The sequence below is a fragment of the Eschrichtius robustus genome, chromosome 16 (assembly GCF_028021215.1).
Source record: "Eschrichtius robustus isolate mEscRob2 chromosome 16, mEscRob2.pri, whole genome shotgun sequence".
Taxonomy (NCBI): Eukaryota; Metazoa; Chordata; class Mammalia; order Artiodactyla; family Eschrichtiidae; genus Eschrichtius; species Eschrichtius robustus.
The window spans coordinates 10539665-10559420 of record NC_090839.1 but is presented as its reverse complement, the minus strand read 5'-3'; the positions used below and the strand labels follow the sequence as shown (position 1 = coordinate 10559420).

At 45.6% G+C, this 19756-nt stretch overlaps 1 protein-coding gene across 2 annotated transcripts in view; it reads right to left on the bottom strand.

Moving 5' to 3' along the window:
• NFATC2 (nuclear factor of activated T cells 2) overlaps positions 1 to 19756 on the bottom strand; it is a 153788-nt gene that overhangs the window by 72821 nt on the left and 61211 nt on the right. For both annotated transcript variants that reach the window (XM_068565643.1, XM_068565642.1), the window contains exons 4-5: positions 2848 to 3050; positions 1726 to 1898 (exon numbers count right to left, since the gene is read on the bottom strand). In XM_068565643.1, the coding sequence (XP_068421744.1) occupies positions 1726 to 1898; positions 2848 to 3050 (376 nt within the window). The remainder of the gene's footprint in view (positions 1 to 1725; positions 1899 to 2847; positions 3051 to 19756) is intronic.

The following is a 19756-nucleotide window of genomic DNA, read 5'->3' as shown; positions in this document are numbered from 1 at the left end:
CAAGTTCTGGCTTCTCTACCAAAGAGGGTCCACCCTCTCCTCTTGCTGGCTGAAGGCCAGTCTTCCTCAATGCTTTCTGCATAAAATATTCATACTTTCCCTTTCCTCATTAGTGTCTGATTAAGACTACCTCTGATGAATCCAAGCCACGTGCAGTTCTCAGCTGACCTACAGAGGATTTCGACTTTGTTGTCGCTTTTTTAAAAATCAGGAGATTATTGGTTTATCTTAAAAAAAAAATCAGATTTGGCCACACTGAGTCGACACTCCCTCACAGAAACACTGGCTGGATTTGGGTAACAGCAACCCATTTAGGTGGGGAACGTGCCACCCTGGCCCCCAGTCTCTACCACTGCTACCCACCCAACCCACTCCACTTATGTCCGCGACCTCCCCGGTCTCTGCAGGCAGCTGATTTTGTGACATCTAATTATGGTAAAATGTCCAGTAAAAAGGGGAAAAAAAAAACCCTGAAACATAACTGAATATGGAACATTATTGTACGAGCACAAAAATATTAGAAGAACGAGACTTTTTAAAACTAATAAAAACAGCTTTTGTTTCTGGAACAATGCTTACTTCCTTCTTTATGCTTTTAAAAATGACTTCTAAACTCTCAAAAGCTGAGCAGACAATAAGCTTTGTCACATCTAACTACAAAATCCAACAACAAACTTGCCCAAAGTACCTAAGAATGATCTCAAAGTGATTTCTTCTTTTGAAGCCTAATGGAGCTGGGCCAGGTCTCTGCTCAGAGACCTTCCAAACAGCAGATCTTGGCCACTCTGTACTGGATTCTGAAAATCTTCTGCATCTTTGTGTGGGTTAGCTTACACCAGACTGTAAGCTCACTAAGGACAGAGAAAACATCTTGCTCATCTGCAGGCCCCCAGCACAGCACCAGACACTGAGCAGATTCTCAGTAAACACCCTGGGATGGGCTGAGGGTGATGGGGACGTGTGGCTCCTCCATGCCAAAGCTCCTGCTCAAATCCCAGCCCTGCTGAGACAAGTTACACTACCCCTCATCTCTCTCCCTCCTCTTCTCTAAAATGGGCATCATGACACCAGCTATTGCCAAGGACTGCTGTGAGTGTTTAAAGAGTACTACACACTGAGCACTTAGCCTAGTGACCAGTGGAGTCAGTGCAGTAAGCGAGAGCCACCGTGATGTTATTATTATTCTATTGAAAGAAGAGAAGAGGAAAAAGGGACTTCCCTGGTGGCACAGTTGATGGGACTCTGCGCTCTCAATGCAAGGGGCCCGGGTTCGATCCCTGGTCAGGGAACTAGATCCCACATGCATGCCGCAACTGGGAGTTCGCATGCCACAACTAAGGAGCCCGCCTGCCGCAACTAAGACCCGGCGCAACCAAACAAACCAATAAATCTAAAAAAAAAAGAGGCCACTAAGTACACTGAACTCGCTCCAACTGCATCTACCCTTTTTGAGACCAGCACAACACTTATACATTTCAAATCTTCTAAACCAAGCTGTAGGCTACTTATCAGCCATATTATTTTTGACAGTAAACCCTCCACAAGTAAATAGAAGCAGAGAGAAACCCTGAAATGTGCTCTGTCTCTCGCCCCTTTGGTCATCTTGGGCCACCGCTGACCCCTGTGGGTCACACATTCTTGCTGGGTACCTTGCCCAGGCTACACTGCCCAGGGTCACATACAGTGCACTTGTCAAAAACCGACCCTGCCCAGAACCCAACTTACAGCACTCGATGGGGTTAGATGCTGTCTGCAAGGAGACAATCCTTCCACTGGACTCTGGAATGTGCACCCGGAACACCAGCCTCACCCGCGTGTTCTTCCTCCCGATGTCCGTCTCGCCTTTCCGCAGCTCAATGTCCGCATTCCGAAGCTTCAGGATCCCCGCACAGTCAATGCTGCCGGAAAGTCAAGAACCCCACTGACAACTGACCATCTCGGGGAGCAGGAAAGGTCACCCACAAGGGGGGCGGGGGATTGCAATACACGGATAAATTTTTCAGCCAGGAATTTAAACCAAAATGGGGGTAAAACACAAAGTAATTAGCAAAATCCCCCAGTGGAAATTACCTCTCTAGGGAGATTCTGCTTGCTTACTTTTCTACTCTCAAAAGTACCTGAAAAACTCAAATACGCAACTGGGAAAAATTGATTATGGACTATGCAATAGTAAGAGTAGTAATATGGACATTAAATACCTTGAATTTGATAAACGTACCATGGTCATGTAAGAGAGCATGCTTGTTCTTAGGAAATGCATGCTTAAGCATTTAAAAGTAAAAAGGCATGATGTCTGCAACTAACTCACAACCAGTTCAGGAAAAAATAAAGAGAGGGGGAGAAAAACAGCAATAAAGCAAATGTGGAAAATGTTAACAATTGGTAAATCTGAGCGAACAGTGTAACAGGGGTTCTTTGTACAATTCTTGCAGTTTTCATGTTTGAGATTATTCTCTAATAAAGTTTTTTAAACTCCAACACACGGGTGCAATGTTTCCCACATTTTAGCCATACGCATATCAGCTCTGTGAGGTTACACCTATCTGCATAGTTGTTTAATAATTTTAAGTCAAATAAATTTATAAATGTAAATAAATTTAGCCTCATCCCAAGCAACATAATCCAAAGATGCATAAGTATTCTTCCTCTCAATACACATGAAAAACATCTAGGTCTAGAACTTTTCAAATGGAAACTTTTAAAACAGAAACCTCTTTGGGTCCTTCACAAATTGGGAACCACCATCTACGGTTGCTTCCATCAACTCCATCCTTCTCCCAAATCCCTGCCACTTGGCCCCAGTCACTTCCCCATGAAGACCCACTGCCCTCAGCCCCCAGCCCTTACGTTGCCCTCATGTTGTTTTTTGGCTCCAGCGGAATCTCCAGGACTTTGGTGTTGCCCACGATCTTCTCGTAGCTGGTGGTGGTGACGGTTTTCCCCGTAATCCGGTGTACCTGGTAGAAGGCATGGGGCTTAAGGATCCGCTCGTCGGCCGTCCCAATGAAGATCTGAAGCCCCAGCGGCTTGTTTTCCATGTAGCCATGGAGCTGAGGGGGAGAAAACAAAACCAAATTATTACAGCACCATTAACATACAGGGTATGGTGGCTATAGTCCAACAAACAAAAACATCAAAGAAGCTCATGAGCAGCAGAATTGCTGCAATGTCTAGAGTCATGGAGAATTGGAAGCAACTTGCATGTCCGGCCAGAGGGGACTGCTTGGATAAATTATAGGGATCCTCTCTAAAATGGAATATTAAGCAGCCCTGAGAAAGAGTGTGATAGATCAGAATTGCATTTATGGAGAAGCAGCCAGAAACTATGCTTAATTGGTGATCGGGGGTCAGGGGGTGGTAGTGAGAATAGAAAATAATTGGAAGAGATAAACCAGAGCTCTTGACAATGGGTTGCCTAGAAAGAAGGAACTTTCAGTTTTTATATGACTATATTCCAATTAACAAGTTAGATTTTATGGTTTTAAAAAAGAAAGAGCAAGACAAAAGTACCGTCATCTAAACTGATAGAAGATTAAAGACTGGAAGAAAATATGTATAACATATAACACGCAAAGGATTAATACATACGATACATAAAGAATGCCTACAAGTGAGTAAGTAAAGGACTAGATTCCTGGCCATCCTATTTAAAATCGAGTCCTACCCCCATGGCTGTCCCTAGCTCCTTTCCCTTCTTTTTAATCCCATAAAATATACTATATATTTTCTCAATTCCTTTTGCTTAGGTCTTTCTCCTACAACTAGACTATCACCTCATTGAGGGCAGGGATGTCTATTGATTTAACTTGCCACAGAATCCCTAGCACCTAGACTAATGCTTGGCACACAGTAGGCATTCTAGTAGTAGTAGTACATATTTGCTGAATGAATTAATAATGAATTTTCCAACAGAAAATTGGACAAGAGATTTGAACAGGCAATTCACAGAAAAACAAATGACCATTAGCATAGAAAAGATGTTCAACTTGCCTTGTAAACAGGAAAATACAAATTAAACAACTATGAGATATCATTTTTTGCCCATTAGATGGGCACCCATGTAGATATTTGATAATATCAAGTGTTTTGGAGGCTGTGAGGACACAGACACTCTCCCATAGCTGATAGGAACATAAACTGGTATAACTATTTTTGGAGTAGCAGCTATTAATATTAAAAATACATATTCCCTATGACCTAATAAATCCACTTCTCAGTATGGATCCCAGATGAAATGCTGTGCATGCAGGAGATATGCACAAAAATGTTTACTAACATGAACAGAATAATGAACAATTAGTTTCATCCATTAGGCTTATGAGTAATACATGTCCAGGCTATGAAAGACTACAACAGTTAAAAAAACAGTATGGTAGAGATCTATGAACTTCACCCGGAAGATCTAAGACATACTGTTAAAAAAGAAAAGCAATTCATAAAAAAAAAATATGGATAGCAGAATACAACTTATTTTTTTTTTAATGCTGAATGTTTCGATCCATTCATTTATACTCATGTAAATGCAATAGGAAAAGGTGTGGAAGGATGCGCTCCAGACTGACCACACCATGATCACTTCTAGGGACGGAGGAGGAGATCAAGGTTGAGAAGGTGATCAAAGAGGAATTTAACTTCATCCACAAAGTTATAGGCAGAAGAGCTGCCTGGAAACTTGTGGAATTTAACATTGGTTTTGAAAATTATACATAAGAAAAGAAAAAAGGATGTTGAGCTAAGAGTTAGAAGGTGGGTTCCTGTCTTGCCACTCCCCAGCTGAGAAATGCTGGGCAAATCGTGTAATCCTCTGCACCTCTGCTCCTTCCTCTGCAAATTGGGCGGAAGGGGGGGTTATGACAAGTGACAACTCACTGAGACCCCACCCTTCCAGAGAGTTCTACAAAATTTCAGTAGGATCTCCAGTCAAATGCGCAGAACCAAAGGCTCCAGGGCAATAGATAATCACACATGGTCTAGAACTGCACTGTCCAATATAGCAAGTAATACAAAAATTTAATTGAAAGGTCAGTTTTCTCAGTCACACGAGCCACACCTTTCAAGTGCTCAGTAGCCACAAATGGTTGGTGCCATAATGAACGGCACAGATACAGGACGTTTCCATCATTGAGAAAAGTTCTTTCAGACAATGCTGGTCCAGAAAGATGGTGTTCTCTTGTGCCCCTCTAAACACTGGATCAAGAGGCGAGCTAAGGGTGGAGCAGAGCCAGATGGCAACCTTCTTCAGAACCTGCCAGGCTGACACCTACAACATTTACATAAGCATCTGATACACACCCGAGAGGCACCCTGGGGCAAAGGTGGAAATGAAGTCAGTCTCTTATCTTTCTCCCCCATGCAAATTGAAGAACAGGGTACTGTTCTGGACAAAAATCAAAGGAGGAAGGGCAGCATTGAGGACAGATTCTGTTTTTGTTGTTCTTGCCTTGCATTTGGACCCAAGATAAATATCTTTCCTCACCTCCTGTCCTGGATTTATCAGGAGGTGGTAAACACGGTATCACTCAGAATCAAAGAGGAGAGTAGGTAGGATAGATAGTGACCCTAATGGTCTGAGGTTCCTTCCTCCTTCCCGGGATCTAAGAGCAGAAATTGCAGGCTGCATTCATTCAGGGTAAACAGCCACAGAACACCTGGGGATAAAATCCGTCACATCCCAGAGGAGCCCAGCCACCTCTAGTCCCCTCCCTTGATGGCACACTAGTCCAAGCCACTACTACCTCTCCCTGGAGTGACCACCACTGCTCCCTAACTGACCTCTTGCTGGTCTTTAACAGAATAGCCCTCTGATCTTTAAAAAATGCAAAGCAGACCCAGACGTCCCCCTGCTTACAACCCTCCAAAGACTTCCTGTGGCCGGAGAATAAAATCCAAACACTTGATACCATGGTCTATGAGGCTCCCAACAGCCCAGCCTCTGTCTTCCAGCCCTTCCACCCCATTAGGCTCCTGCCAGCACCAGCCATCCTTCTGTTCCCTGAGCACACCAAGCTCTCTCCGACCTCAGGGCCTTTGCACAGCCATCTTCTCTGCTGGCATACTCTTCCACTGGTACATTTAGCTCTCAGATCTTCAGGTCTTTCCCAAACCACATTAGTTACACACACCCAGTGCCGGAGCCAGCTATTTCAGCCTTGCAGTTGGTTAAATTTTCAGGAATTTTAAGAGCCATTGGACATTACTTTGATAGCCTGAAATCAGCCACGATGAGAATATCTGCACCACAAAAATTGGCAAATGCTACAAATCGGGGCTCTTTTTTTCTAGAGAAGTAGATGTTAAACATTCACTAACACGCCGCAGGAATAGTTACTTCGTTACCATCTGAAATTTTCTTGTTAGTTGTTAATTTGCTCAGTATCTCTCTTTTCCACTTCAACAGGAAGTCCATGGTAGGAGGAAGCGTGTTTGTTTTGTTCAGTGTGATCAATAAGCACGTGGAATCAATAGTCACCATCAACAACCAGGCAGCAGCTAAGTGTACACTGTCCCCAGGCCAAGCACCACACTCAACGTTTTACATGTATCACAACAATTCTAGGTAGGAGGGGCCCATTTTATAGATGAGAAAACTGAGGCTGGCAAAGTCCTGGCAACTCGCCCCAGTGGACACTGTTAGTACAGGGCAGGGCCAGGATGCGGACTCTGGGCCTTCAGGCTCTAAGTCCATTCCCAGCACACTGTCTGTGCCCTTGGCATCTGATAGATCCACAGCTGCTCTCTGATCTACAACTACAGCTCAGAAAGTGCAGATTAGGTCCTCAAAGGAAACACGAGCAAGTACTAAATTATAAGATCAAGAGTGCTCTTCCTGCTGAACAAGAAGGGGTGGGGGCAGGGGAGGAGGAAGGGAGATGGAGGGAGCCAGAGAAACAGGCAACGGCAACCAAGACAAACAACGTTGCCCCTCAAGAGAAGAACCCACTTCTTTAAGCAGGAACTTTGTGTGTCCCGGAGGAGCCCCTGGTTGAGCTGGACTAGCTGATGCCACGTGAGCAGACGGAACCCACCTCACCCTCGTGAGCGCCCCCTCCCACGTGAGACAGGTCTCTGCTGTCAGAGGCTGTGGTAGAGCAGGAAGGAGAAAGGATTTCACGTTTGGTCAGACGTACCCAGCTCTCAGTCCAGGCCCTGCTTCTTAACAGCTGCTGTGTGACCTCAGAGCAGTGACTCCACCTCTCTGAGCCTCCATTTGCTCCTATAAAACAGGCACATCACTTCCCACTGCCCAGGGCTCTTTGAAGGCTAAAGAAAATGACCTTTATAGGGCCCCAAAGCCCAGCACACAGGAGGTACCCATGAAACGAGAATTCTCCTTGTCATCGGAGGATGATGCAAATCAAAACACGGAGGTGATAGGACAGAACCTAATGGAGAAGCGAAGAATGAATGTGAAAGACTCACAATGTGAAAAACAACCCAAAACATCCTCATGTGTGGTGAAACCCAGGCACTCATTCCATCGTCTCTGTGGGCAGCTGAAGAGCCCCAGACGTGGAGGGCTAGGAGGAGGAGGGTGGGGGAAGAAACCACACCATCTAGCGTGGAAGAAACACTTCCTCTCCCAACCCCACCCTCCCCTTCCCTGAAGGTGGTAGAAGATGCCCAGGGCGTGTGCATTCTGGAGGAGCCTTGCCAGCTCTCCGGAGGTTTGATAAGACCATATGGCTATTTACTTGCTTCTCCAAAAACTGAGTGATTTGGGTCTTGCAAACAGAACTTGATGCCTTGGGATGGCATGACCTGCCCTCAAGGTCTCAAACGCCCCGCTGCCCCCATTTTAGAGGCCAACCTCTTTCCAGGGTCTCGAGGCCTCTTTCCAGGCTTCTTCAAAGATAAGGTCATCTCAGGAGCATGGCAAGCAGGATGGCCTCCCAGCCATAGCAGACTCCCGCCTGCCCACCCATTGGAACCTAGAAGCTCAAGGTCAGCCAACCTCCAAAGCAGAAGAGGCTCTACTTCCTGCAGCCAGGGTGAGAGCAAAAGTCTTCTGCTTTTTGCAGAAAATTTCCCAAGCAGTCTACAAGATTCCAGGAAGAAGGGGTGCTTCTAGGGCACATCATGAGGGTCTGCTGCACAGCTAGGGGGTGTCAGAGCTGATTTAATCTGCACAGCAACACACAGAAGGAAAAGCAAGGTGATCCCTTTTTTGGGTGAGAAAGCCAAGGCTCAGCGGGGTTAAGTGACTTGCTCGTGACCCTAAGCTCCAAAGCCATCGAGTGGAAGCTCAGGGATGTGGGCAGATTTGCTTCCCCTGTGTCGCAGCTGCCTCCTGACGCTCCCAGATGCTGGACTATGTATATTACGACAGGCAGGTCCATCCCACCAGCTCAGCCAAAGGAACCCAGACTTGAAATGGTCTCCACATCTCAGAGACCCACCGTTTCCCAGAGAAAGCTCATCAGAACCACCCCCGCCCCCAAATTCAAGCTCTGCCCCCTCTTAGCAGCAACTGAACTGTCCTGATGCACAGGTAAAAGGGCATCGGTACATGTTGATACTTGCTTTCCCTTCGTCTTGTTATAAAAGTAATAAGGGTTCATCATTCATTGCAGCAAAAATAGGCAATATAAAAATATATATATTATACAGAAAATACTCTCTCAAAATAAATAAGCATTTTAGTGTACATCCTTCCAGACTCTCCTTCTAGGCACTTAAGAGAAACATATCTGGGATTCTATTTCAGATATTGTTTCCACTTAACAATATAATGTGACTATTGCCCTTTGTCATTAAATGTTGTTCACTGGGACAACCTCAAATAACTGCATAGTATCTCCCTGGGCTTAGACTGGCACAAGGCAAGTGAGGTGCCCGGGCACATGATTTAAGGAGGCACCGGCTCTCAGGGCTGTGCAAATGTTATCTGAGTACCTGAAAGTGAGTGCTACCTTAAATTTTGCCCTCCCTTGCATCCCTTGCTTCCATCCTATGTTTGGACTCACAGCTTAACCTCTACAGTTGAGCATTTAGGTTGTTCAAACATTCCCCATTATATAATGTTGCAATGAGAACTCATAAATGACACTTCCTTGAAAACAATTTTTCTATCAACTCTGTTCAGAGTTTTTAAATACTCTCAGATGGATGAGGCTGCCATCAAATCTGAAATGTGGGATTGATTTTCAAAATGGCAACGGGCCAAGGAAACTGTTTTGAATTTTACTAAAATCAAACTTTAACAATGTTAAGTAGCATTTTTTTGTTGAATTTGGAATATTAGGAAATTGGTATCGTCCTCAAATATTACACTGTGAAAGAAGGGAAAAGCCCATGGGGATGTTTTATTGTAATTCCCAACTGCCACACAGCACGCAGGGAGAAAGTTTTTTTACAAATACACGTGGATCTCAAATTCTGCTTTTATTTTTGGATGCAAAAATTGCAGAACATAGCTGCTACCCCAAGCCCACTCCCATCACACACACACACACACACACACACACACACACACACACACACACACACACACACACACACACACACACACACACACACACACACACACACACACACACACACACACACACACACACACACACCCGGAAAACTACTCCATGATTTTACTCTTATCTCAGTGATGCCACCAGCATTACATATCCATCTAATGAGCACATATTAATAACATCATTAAAAATCCTAATTCATGATAACTCCCTCTGCCTCACCTCCATATCGGATCCACCTGAGAGTCCTGTCAATTTGATTCCCTAAAGTGCACTCAAATCCATCACCATTTCCCCATCCATCACTTCCACCCTAGTCCAAACTACGACTATTTCTCTCCTAAAGAGTTTCCCTGCATCCCCTCCAGTCCCCATCCACGACTTTCTACCCTGTGGCCAGAATGACCTTTTATAAACTCCCAGCTCCCACTGACTACACCACCATGTGCGATCTGACCCCACCTCCCATCACACCCCGACCCCCTTACCAGGGGCTCCCTGTGTCTGATCTTTCAGAAGCAATCCCCCCGTCACCCTCTCCACCACCTCTGCCGTAGGTAATTCCTAGTCATACTGCAGAATGTGAATCAAATACTATTTCCCAAAAAAAGTCTTTCCTTGCTCCCCGGACAAGGCGGGGCGTCCCAGTAATAGTCTTCTTTGTTATATTTCTCATAATTGCAAGATATAATTAGGTGCCCAATTGATTGTGGCGTGCCTGTCCCCTTTCCATCCTCCTAAAGTTCCATCAACAATTCAACTGCCCTTTTACAGAAGAGGAATCGGAGGCTCAGAGACATGAGGTCCCCAACCAAGCAAGCAGCAGTGCAGGGATTTGAACCCAGGTCTGACGCCAGGAGGAATATTTCCTTCATCTGCACTATGTGCGACTGATGCAAAAGACAGAACAAGGGTGCCAACCAGGTAAAACGTGACCCGGTTGAAATATGTAAACCTAAGAGCAGAGCCCACAGAAACAGGGTGTGCCCAAATCTGTCGTAGACAATTTTGCAGTTATCTTTCAAAATTACAAATGTACACTCCCTTTGCTGTAGTAATTCCACTACTAGTAAGTGGGTTATCCCATGGATGCCCTGGTAGATGTGCAGAGAAAAACTAATGACAAGGTTATTCAATGCAGCGCTCTTTAAAATAGCAAAATATTGGAAATGACCTAAAGGTCCAGGAGAAGAGTACTGGTTAAATCAGTATTGGGATATTATAGAGTATAATACTGTTATTAAAAAGAAAGAAAGAATGAGTATGCTAGGGACCAGCATGACAGTGAATATGAATGGCAACCCCTGGAGTTGTGCAGTGCACAATCTGGGCAACCACATGGGGCACCCTAAGGAAGCTTTTTATATAGCAATATAGAATAATCTCCAAAATACACCATAACCGTGAGAACAAATATATCTGCGTTTTTAAGGTGGAGAAGGGATGTGTGTGTGTGTGTGTGTGTGTGTCCAAAATAAAAGTAGAAAAGAAATCAGGTCTTAGTTTAAAATGCCCACTGGACTTTGATCATTCCCCGTAAGGAGCTCTGTTGTCCCATGACTCCACGGTTGTAGCTCCCCTAAACCCAATATATTGGTTACAATTCAACTCAAATGAATGTATAACATAAAAAATAAAACCAAAATATTCATTCAAAGAAAGAGAGCCCCCCCTCTGCTTTTCTCTTTGTAAACCTTGACATTTCTTTTAAAGGCCACAAAGAAGGTAAACTAAAGCGATGAAGGTACAAATGCACGTGCAACGTCCCATCCCATCCTGTGAGAAAAATAAAGACCCAGGACCCACCCACAGAAAGGTCAGGAGCCAGGAGTCCAAGGTGGAGGCCTTCAGCAAAGGAAGAGGCAGGCAGAGGTGCCAGCAGGGGCCCACACCAACAGAGGAGCAAACCGCACACCACATCCAGGGGAGCAGCAAGTCTTGGTGGCTCAACGTTTGAAATCCAGCGAGAATCTGCTTCTCACAAGCCCGATTACCACCACTAGGGTCTGAGCTACCATCATCTCCTGCCTGGACCATTGCAGTAACCTCCTTCCAGGGTCTCCCTGCTTCCATCCTTGCCCACCCCTTCTCCTCCCCCTCCACGTGATCTTCTGCACGCAGCAGCTAGAATGATCTTAAAGACTGTACATTAGATCTTGTGGCTCCTCTGCTCAACCCCCGCCCCCGCCCACCCCGCCACAGCAAACATCTTTTTCGGATCAAAAAGCCAATGTCTTCAATGTGACTCAGAAGATCCTGTATGATCGGACCCCTGTCCTCCCTCTCCAGCCCTCCACTGCAGCCACACTGGCCTCGTCCTCAGACAAGCCGGGCACACCAGGCATGCTCCAGCCTCAGGGTCTCAGCACGTAGAGTTCCCTCTGCTTGGTGAGCTCATCCCCCATCCTCCCAGGGCCCATCCTCCTCGTCGCCCAAACCTCTCCCCAAACGACCCTTATCAGAGAGCCCTTCCCCGACCACTCATCCCAAAGTGGCACCCCACGCCCATCTCACTCTTCACCTACCCACCCCGCTTTATGCTGCAACAGCCATTTATCATAGCCTGACGTCGCGTGATATATTTATTTGATTTTTTTCCCTTCTCCGGTCCCTCCCCGACTAGAGCATCAGCCGCTTACCTGCCCGGCTCACAAAGGCATCTGCAGTGCCTAGAACATCACGCAGGCGCCCAACACGTGAGCGACCCTAGGAGGGAGGGGAGCCCCACCAGAGGGGTCTGAGTGGCTATCATCCCTCCAGACCCTCCCCTCCCCCATGACAAAGGGCGGTTACGCTGCCCACGCTGGCGCCAGGCAACTAGCTTCCAGGCCCACAGAGAACTCTGTCCAACTCGGCCGGTTGGACGACGGACACCAGGACTGCCCTGCTCCAAGAAGAGGTGACAGCATCTCCAGCGTGTGATGGAAGAGGAGCCCCATGTCTGCTTTCTCACCCAAGCGGGGATCCCGCTGGCCGGATATGTCTTCAGCCTCGCAGGGAGACCTCTGTGACCAGACGCCTCTCTGCTAGCGTCACATTCTATTTTATTATTGTATTTTATTTTTTATTTAAATTGAGGTAGAGTTGATGTATAATATTCAAGTTTCAAGTGTACAACATAGTGATTCACAATTTTTAAAGGTTGTATTCCATTTATAGTTATTATAAAATATTGGCTCAATTCCCTGTGTTGTACAATAATATATCCTTGTAGCTTATTTATTTTATACGTAGTAGTTTGTACCTCTTAATCCCCCCTACCCCTATCTTGCGCCTGCCCGCTTCCATAGGGCCACATTTTAAAAATCACATGGTGAGCCATAAAAAGAGAATGAGACACTTTGCACGGGCTCGAAAACAAAACAAGTCAGTCTCTCTCAGTATTCTAAATTAAGAATCAAGTCATTCTATATTTCTCACATCACTGGAAATTAAAAACAGACATATCTACCGCAGAGCAAGCACGATGACTGAAGAGAGAGGCTTGATGGCCTGAAACATGCTAAATTTGTTTCCAATTACCATGTCCACATCTGAAACCCCAAGGAAGCCATAGAAAACAGAGTGGCGAGATCAGAGGCAGGCACATTAGCCTAATGGGATTCAGGACCCAATGCTGCACCCCATTCTCCTCTCCCCACAGCACCGCCCCCCAGGGGTCTTTGAACAAAGAAACTGGATCACTTTGCCCCCACCCTCCTGGAGACACCACCTTTCCCTTCTCTGGTCCCACCTGCCCCACTGTACCCTCAGCCCCCTGCTTGTGGTCCAGTCAACAGAAACGTCAGCTCCGCCACAGCTCCCCACCAGCACCCCCATCCCGACCAACTATCTCTCCAGGCCAAGGAGTGACTGAGTCATATAGGAGATGAGTCTGGAAGTGCTGGACTGAAATATGCGAGCCTTCTCGGGGTGGACCTTTGGAAGGAGTTTTGGTTTTTTGTTGCTTTAAGAAGCCAAACGAGTACTTTTCACATCTTCTCTCTATCCCATGCCTTGGGTAGAACCAAGGTAACACTGAGATTAAGAGCATGAACCCTGGAGAAGCCAGACCATCTGGGGTTACATCCTGGCATGGGCACTGACTCTGTCATGGTAGGGAAGTTAGTTTACCTCTCTGGGCCTCAGTTTCTTCATCTGTATATGGGACTAATGACAACGTACCCTCACTGGGTTGCTGGGAGGATCAAGTGAGTGACACACAAAGCATGTTGCAAGCATTCAATAAATATCAACTTTCACAAGTATTCTTTCACCTATAGCTGGTGACTTTGGACAATGAAATTCCTCCTTCTGGTCTAAGTTCTTGGAAGAAATCATCTTGAAGGTTATCTTTCAAGCTCTAACATGTGATAATCCTCAGGTGCATTTAGAAAATCCAAATGCCTCATCACAGTCTACAAAACCCTGAATGATCTGGTCCTTGCCCATGTCAACAACTTCATCTCCCCCACCCTGGTCCAGCCACACGGGCCCCCTTGCTGCTCCTTAAACAGGCTGAGTTTGCTCCTACCACAGGGCCTTCGCACTTGCGCTCCCCCAGCCTAGAACACTCTTCCCTCAGGTCTTCCCATGGCTGGTAATCCCTTGATTCTTTAGGTCTTAGCCTAAATTCAGGGCCTTCTTTGAGCAGCCTGGCTAAAGCACAGCCTCCCCACTGTCGCTCCATCATTCCTGCTGATTTCCTTCGAGAAGCGTTATCTTATACGTTTGCTCATCGCTGATTGTCTGTCCTCCCCACCCCACCCCCTGCTAGAATGAAAGCTTATTCATCACCACGTCCCAGCACCTTGAATAGTACCTGGCATATAGCAGATGTTCAATAAATATTTGCTGAGTAAATAAATGAACAGATTAATTTTCAGGTTCCTATGTGGCTCAACATACTGCCAAGTGATTCATCCTGCAGTGACCCTGAGAAAGGAGGCTTATTCATGTCTAGAAGAGAATCCCCATGTTTGGAGTCTGCATGAATTCACTACCACTTGAGCCAGTCTGCAGGAATGTGTCTCACCATGAAAGAGACATATTATACCAGGCTAATTCCATTGGAAGTCAAAGAGGAGACAAGCTCAGGCTGGAAAAATGAAGTGTACAATCTCTTCTCTAGCAGCATTTAGGAATGGACACAGGGAGAGACTGAGTCAAAAGTACAGTGACTCGGCAGCCTCTTGGAGGTGGTGAGGAAAGGTGAGGCACAGGCAATGCCCTCTGCCACCTGTGTGTTCACCCAAAGACCAGACAACAAGAGAGACTATGCTTCAAAAACATTTTTCCACGAGTATCTCGCTCAGGGCACCAACCTCATATTGAGGAACAAAGTGCCTGATGTCTGCATGGGAACTGGTCTCTGGGAGAAGAAGGGAAGGGGGGAGAAACTGAGTCCCCCTGGAGGGAGCAATTGAGGACTGAAGGCAGCTCATGAAAACCTTGTGCACCTATCTGACCCTGACCAGTGGTACCCAACATGGCAGTGTGAACACCCAAGGATGCTGGGACAAGAATCCCACAGCCGGCTCCAACAGCAGCCCCTCTGAACACTTTGATAAAACATCCCAAAGAAGCTGCAGCTCAGCCTCACATAAATGTTCCACCAAAGACAGGGTCATCTGGGCGAGGCATAAACTTTGGCCCTTCCTCTTTCCCTTGGGCCAAAAGCTGAAAAAGAACCCAGAGATGGTGGAATGGGAAAAGCCAGGACTTGTGAAATGCAAGACAGCCAGCTGAGCCTGTCAAGGCATTAAAAAGGTGAATTATTCCCAATCAAATGACACACCTCCCCCGCCCCCCCCCACCAAAGGCCACGCAGGTCTCTCTGGATCCAGACCAAAAATTCTGAGTCACTTTTGCCACAAAGGGGAAAAAAAGGAGAAGGCAGACGTGATGTGTACCTTTCCGCACTCTATTTTGGGATTTTAATATCCAATTTCTTTCGTTTCAAAGGGTGGGTTTTTGGAGGGCTCTGCATAACTTTTGTACCGTGCACAGGCTAGACGGCGCGGAGACAGGCCTCTGTCGGTGACCTGGGAAGAGGCGGGGCCCCTTTGGCAGAGCAGCAAATCGCATCATCCAGGAACAAGGAGCCCGTTCTTGTGCGGAGCCGCTCGGGGCCGGCTTTCATAACATGATGGAAGCATGTGGGCCGATCCGATCTGACTCACCTCTTTCTGGAGGCAGCTCCGCGCTCATTCATTCATTCATTTATTCATTTATTCATTCATTGAGCAGAGGGCCTCTCAGGGAAGGGTCGCTAAGCTGAAAGCTGTTCTCACAACAATGACCACACACCCCTTGGGTGAAGAATCGGGTACCTCTCTGGATGGATGGTGACACCTGGGATTATCATTATCTCACAATTTGTTTAAGATGCGGGGTAAAAAAAACAAAAACAAAACTAGTGAATCAGGATTTTTCAGCCTCAGTACTATTGCCTAAGGTTGATTTGGGGGCCAGCTCACGCTCTGTGGGGGCCTGTCCTGTGCATTGTAGGGTGTTTAGCAGGGTCTCTGGTCTCCACCCACAAGATGCCAGTAAACTGCTCCCCCACCCAACCCAGTTGTGTTGACCAAAAATGTCTCTGGACATTGTCAAACGCCCTCTGAGGGACAAAAATCACCCCACTTAGGACCACTCTTCAATTACACTGACATTTGTGGGGAAGGGCCTTTTTCTGCAGAAAATCTGTATTGGAACCCTATCCGCAGTCCATCAGAAAGTGCAGTTGGCAGAATCTTCAAAGGGCACCTCTAATCCTTCAATCTCTCACCTTCTCTTCCACCTTCCCTGGGTCCCAACACCACCATCTCTTGCCCAGACCACTGCACCCACCCCCCCTTGATAATCTCCCTGCCTTTCTCTTGCCCTCCTCCTACCTCACCATCCTAAATACACTCTCTACAAGCAGCCAGAGGGATCTTTTTAAAGCAAATCAGATCACATCACTGCTCTACTTAAAACCCACCAATGGTTTCCCGGTGCATAAAGAATAAAGCTCAAATTCCATGCCCCGCAAGGTCCTGCATCATCCAATTCCTTCTTCTCTCTCCAGCTTTAACTCCTCCTGCTCCTTCCCTCGTCCACTACAGGCAGCCACACAGGCCTCCTTGTCAGTCCTCAGACACCCAAGCTCTCCTGCCTCAGGGCCTTTGCACATGCTGTTCGCTCTATAGGGAAGGCTCTTTCTCTGGTTCTCATCCGACTGATTGCTTACTGTCATTCAAACATCAACTTAAATGAACCCACGCCTGGAGAGGAATCCCCTGACAATGCCAATATAAAGTAAACCACCTCTCCAGGTATTCTCTCCTATTGCCCACTCTTTCCCCGGAACACGCGTCATCACAATCTGAAACGACCCAACTTATGATTTAACCTGTTCAATGTCTGTTTCCTCATTGGAATGAACACCTCATTTTTCTCCTTCACTTATAACCTTTGTTATAAGAAAAACAACTTATTAAAAAGTAATAATAGCCACACTTTGCCTAGTCTTGCAAGCACTGACTTTCAAGGCCCTTGGCCCCTGACACCTCCATGGCTCCTTAGAATATGCTCCATCTATGAAGGCCAGAAGGACCAGTGGACCAGTGTGCTCATCTGGATTTTCAAGATAAGGAAACCAAGGCTCAGATTCACTTACCCTTTTACTGACTACAGATAAAGTGCCAACAATGCGCCACGCAGAGTTCTAGGTGCTGGAAACTCAGCACTGAGACAGACCAGACTAGCAGGAGGGAAGGCTGGAGGTTTTTGACTTTTGGGTACAGACATGCCCTCAGAAGAGAATCTCAAAGGTCCCCAGGGGCCATCCATCATAGGAGACCTTTCTTGCCCTCTCATCAGCTGGCATCTTCCATGGACCCCTCCTAAAACCCTGCTACATCTTTAAGTTTAATATTCACCTCTCTAGACCACGGGTTATGGAAAATCAGGTAATAAATGAAGGACCACAGCTCTCAGAACTTTAAAACTGTATTATAAAAACTGTTTCAATATCTTTCTTCAAGGTTACCTGTTGTGGCAGAGACCACTTGCTCTCTATCCGTTACCCATCTTCCCTTCCTTAGTAACAGGATCCCAGTTATCTTAGGTGGCAACGAGTCCAGCTGAGAGTCCACACTTCCCAGCCCCTTTGCAGATGAACATAGCCACGTTACTAGGTTTGAGTCAACGAGATGTAGGCAAAAGTGTGGAGAGGACTTGCAGAAAGGTTCCTGAGAGGAAGCTAACCCAGATGGGGAGTGGGCCCCTTTTGCCCTGTCTTCTTTCTTCCTTGGAGTTATACTGCTTGGAATATGGATGTGATGGCAGTGGCTCCAGCAATCATTTTGGACTATTAGGTGACCCTGAGCGGGACAGGAAGAGAGGAGGGGCCTGGATTCCTGATAACTTCGTAGTACTTCAGATGACCCATCTCTAGACTCTCCCCATAAGAAAATAAGCTTTTGAGTGTTTAAAGCAACTGTCATTTTGGGTGTCTGATAGATGCAACTAAACCTAACTGAAAGACCCATCATTCCATCACCCATCCCATCATTTCCTCCATACCTTCATGTCCCCTCAACTGCATCTCAATGGGAATAAGATGACCATGCTTAGGTGAGCTTCAATTGAAAAAAAAAAAAAAAAAAAAAGACTCAAGATTCAAAGAGTAGATGTATTGGTGCACAAGTCTGCTTTACAAAAGGCTTCATAAAAAATGATTTCTCTTAAGGGCCAGTACTGAATGTGAATCTGAAAGAAACTGCCATACACAGAGAGTCAAAGATCCAACTGCTCCGAAACATTTCAGGCAACGACACCCAAGTCAGTCTGCTCTACCTCTTATGCATAATTGGAATGAGTGTCTAGAAAGGCTGTCTGACACATGCAGGGGTGACGATAGTGCTCGCTAGAAATAAAATTGCTGCTTACTTTCTGTCTGGTTTCCGAATTGCTTTTTCCTGGTTGAAAGGTGCCAGGCCTGGCAGCTTTCTAAAAATTTAAAATTCAAGTCAACAAATATTTGTTGAGCACTCTCTATTCACAAAAAAAAAAAAGCCACACTAGGGAAAATCTGTATAACAGGGGGATGCTATAATTAATCATAATAATAACAGTAATGACAGTAGCAGCTAATAATGTATTGAGCATTATTGCTTGCTAAATATTGGGCATTGTTCTAAGTGCCAATATCTATCAACTCATTCAATCCTCATGGCAACCTTCTGAGGTAGATACTATTATTTTATATAAGAGGAAATTGAGGCACAGAGAGGTTAGGCAATTTGTTCAAAGTCACACAGCCAGGAAGGGAGAAGTCAGGGTTCCAAACAGGCAGGTTGGGCTCCAGGGCCCATTCTCCTGACCCTGGTATGATATTCTGCTCCTGTTGACTCAGAATGGAGGAGACAGCACACCCACAAGCGGCCACACAATGTCCCCAAACCTCGATCATTCTCTAGCCATGTTCCTGAGCTTTTACTGAACCATTAGTTACTGAAACTTTCTCTTTGAAAGGTAACTTGGGGCTTCCCTGGTGGCGCAGTGGTTGAGAATCTGCCTGCCAATGCAGGGGACACGGGTTCGAGCCCTGGTCTGGGAAGATCCCACATGCCGCGGAGCAACTAGGCCCGTGAGCCACAATTACTGAGCCTGCGCGTCTGGAGCCTGTGCTCCGCAACAAGAGAGGCCGCGATAACGAGAGGCCCGCGCACCGCGATGAAGGGTGGCCCCCACTTGCCGCAACTAGAGAAAGCCCTCGCACAGAAACGAAGACCCAACACAGCCATAAATAAATTAATTAATTAATTAAAAAAAAAAAAAAGTAACTTGTATTTCTACTTATAGAAACTTATTTTAAAATAAATTTTACATTTTTTACATAATATATAAATACAAATATTTATATAATGTATACCATAAATAGTTATACAAACTATTATGTATAAAATAAATAAGATACAAGGATATATTGTACAACACAGGGAATATAGCCAATATTTTATAATAACTATAAGTGGAGTATAAACTTTAAAAATTGTGAATCACTATGTTGTACACCTGTACCTTATATAATATTGTACATCAACTATATCTCAATTTTAAAAGTTTAAAAAATCAATAAAGTCAAGTTAAAGCTACTAGAAATATTTGGATAAATAATAACCCTCTTCAAAAATCTTCCATAAACAATGCCGGCAAAATGTTGATAGCTGTTGAGTGATGGGTATATAGCGGGTTCACTGCACCATTCTCTCTAATTTTATGTATGTGTGAAATCTGCCATAATTAAAATCTTAAAGAACATAAAT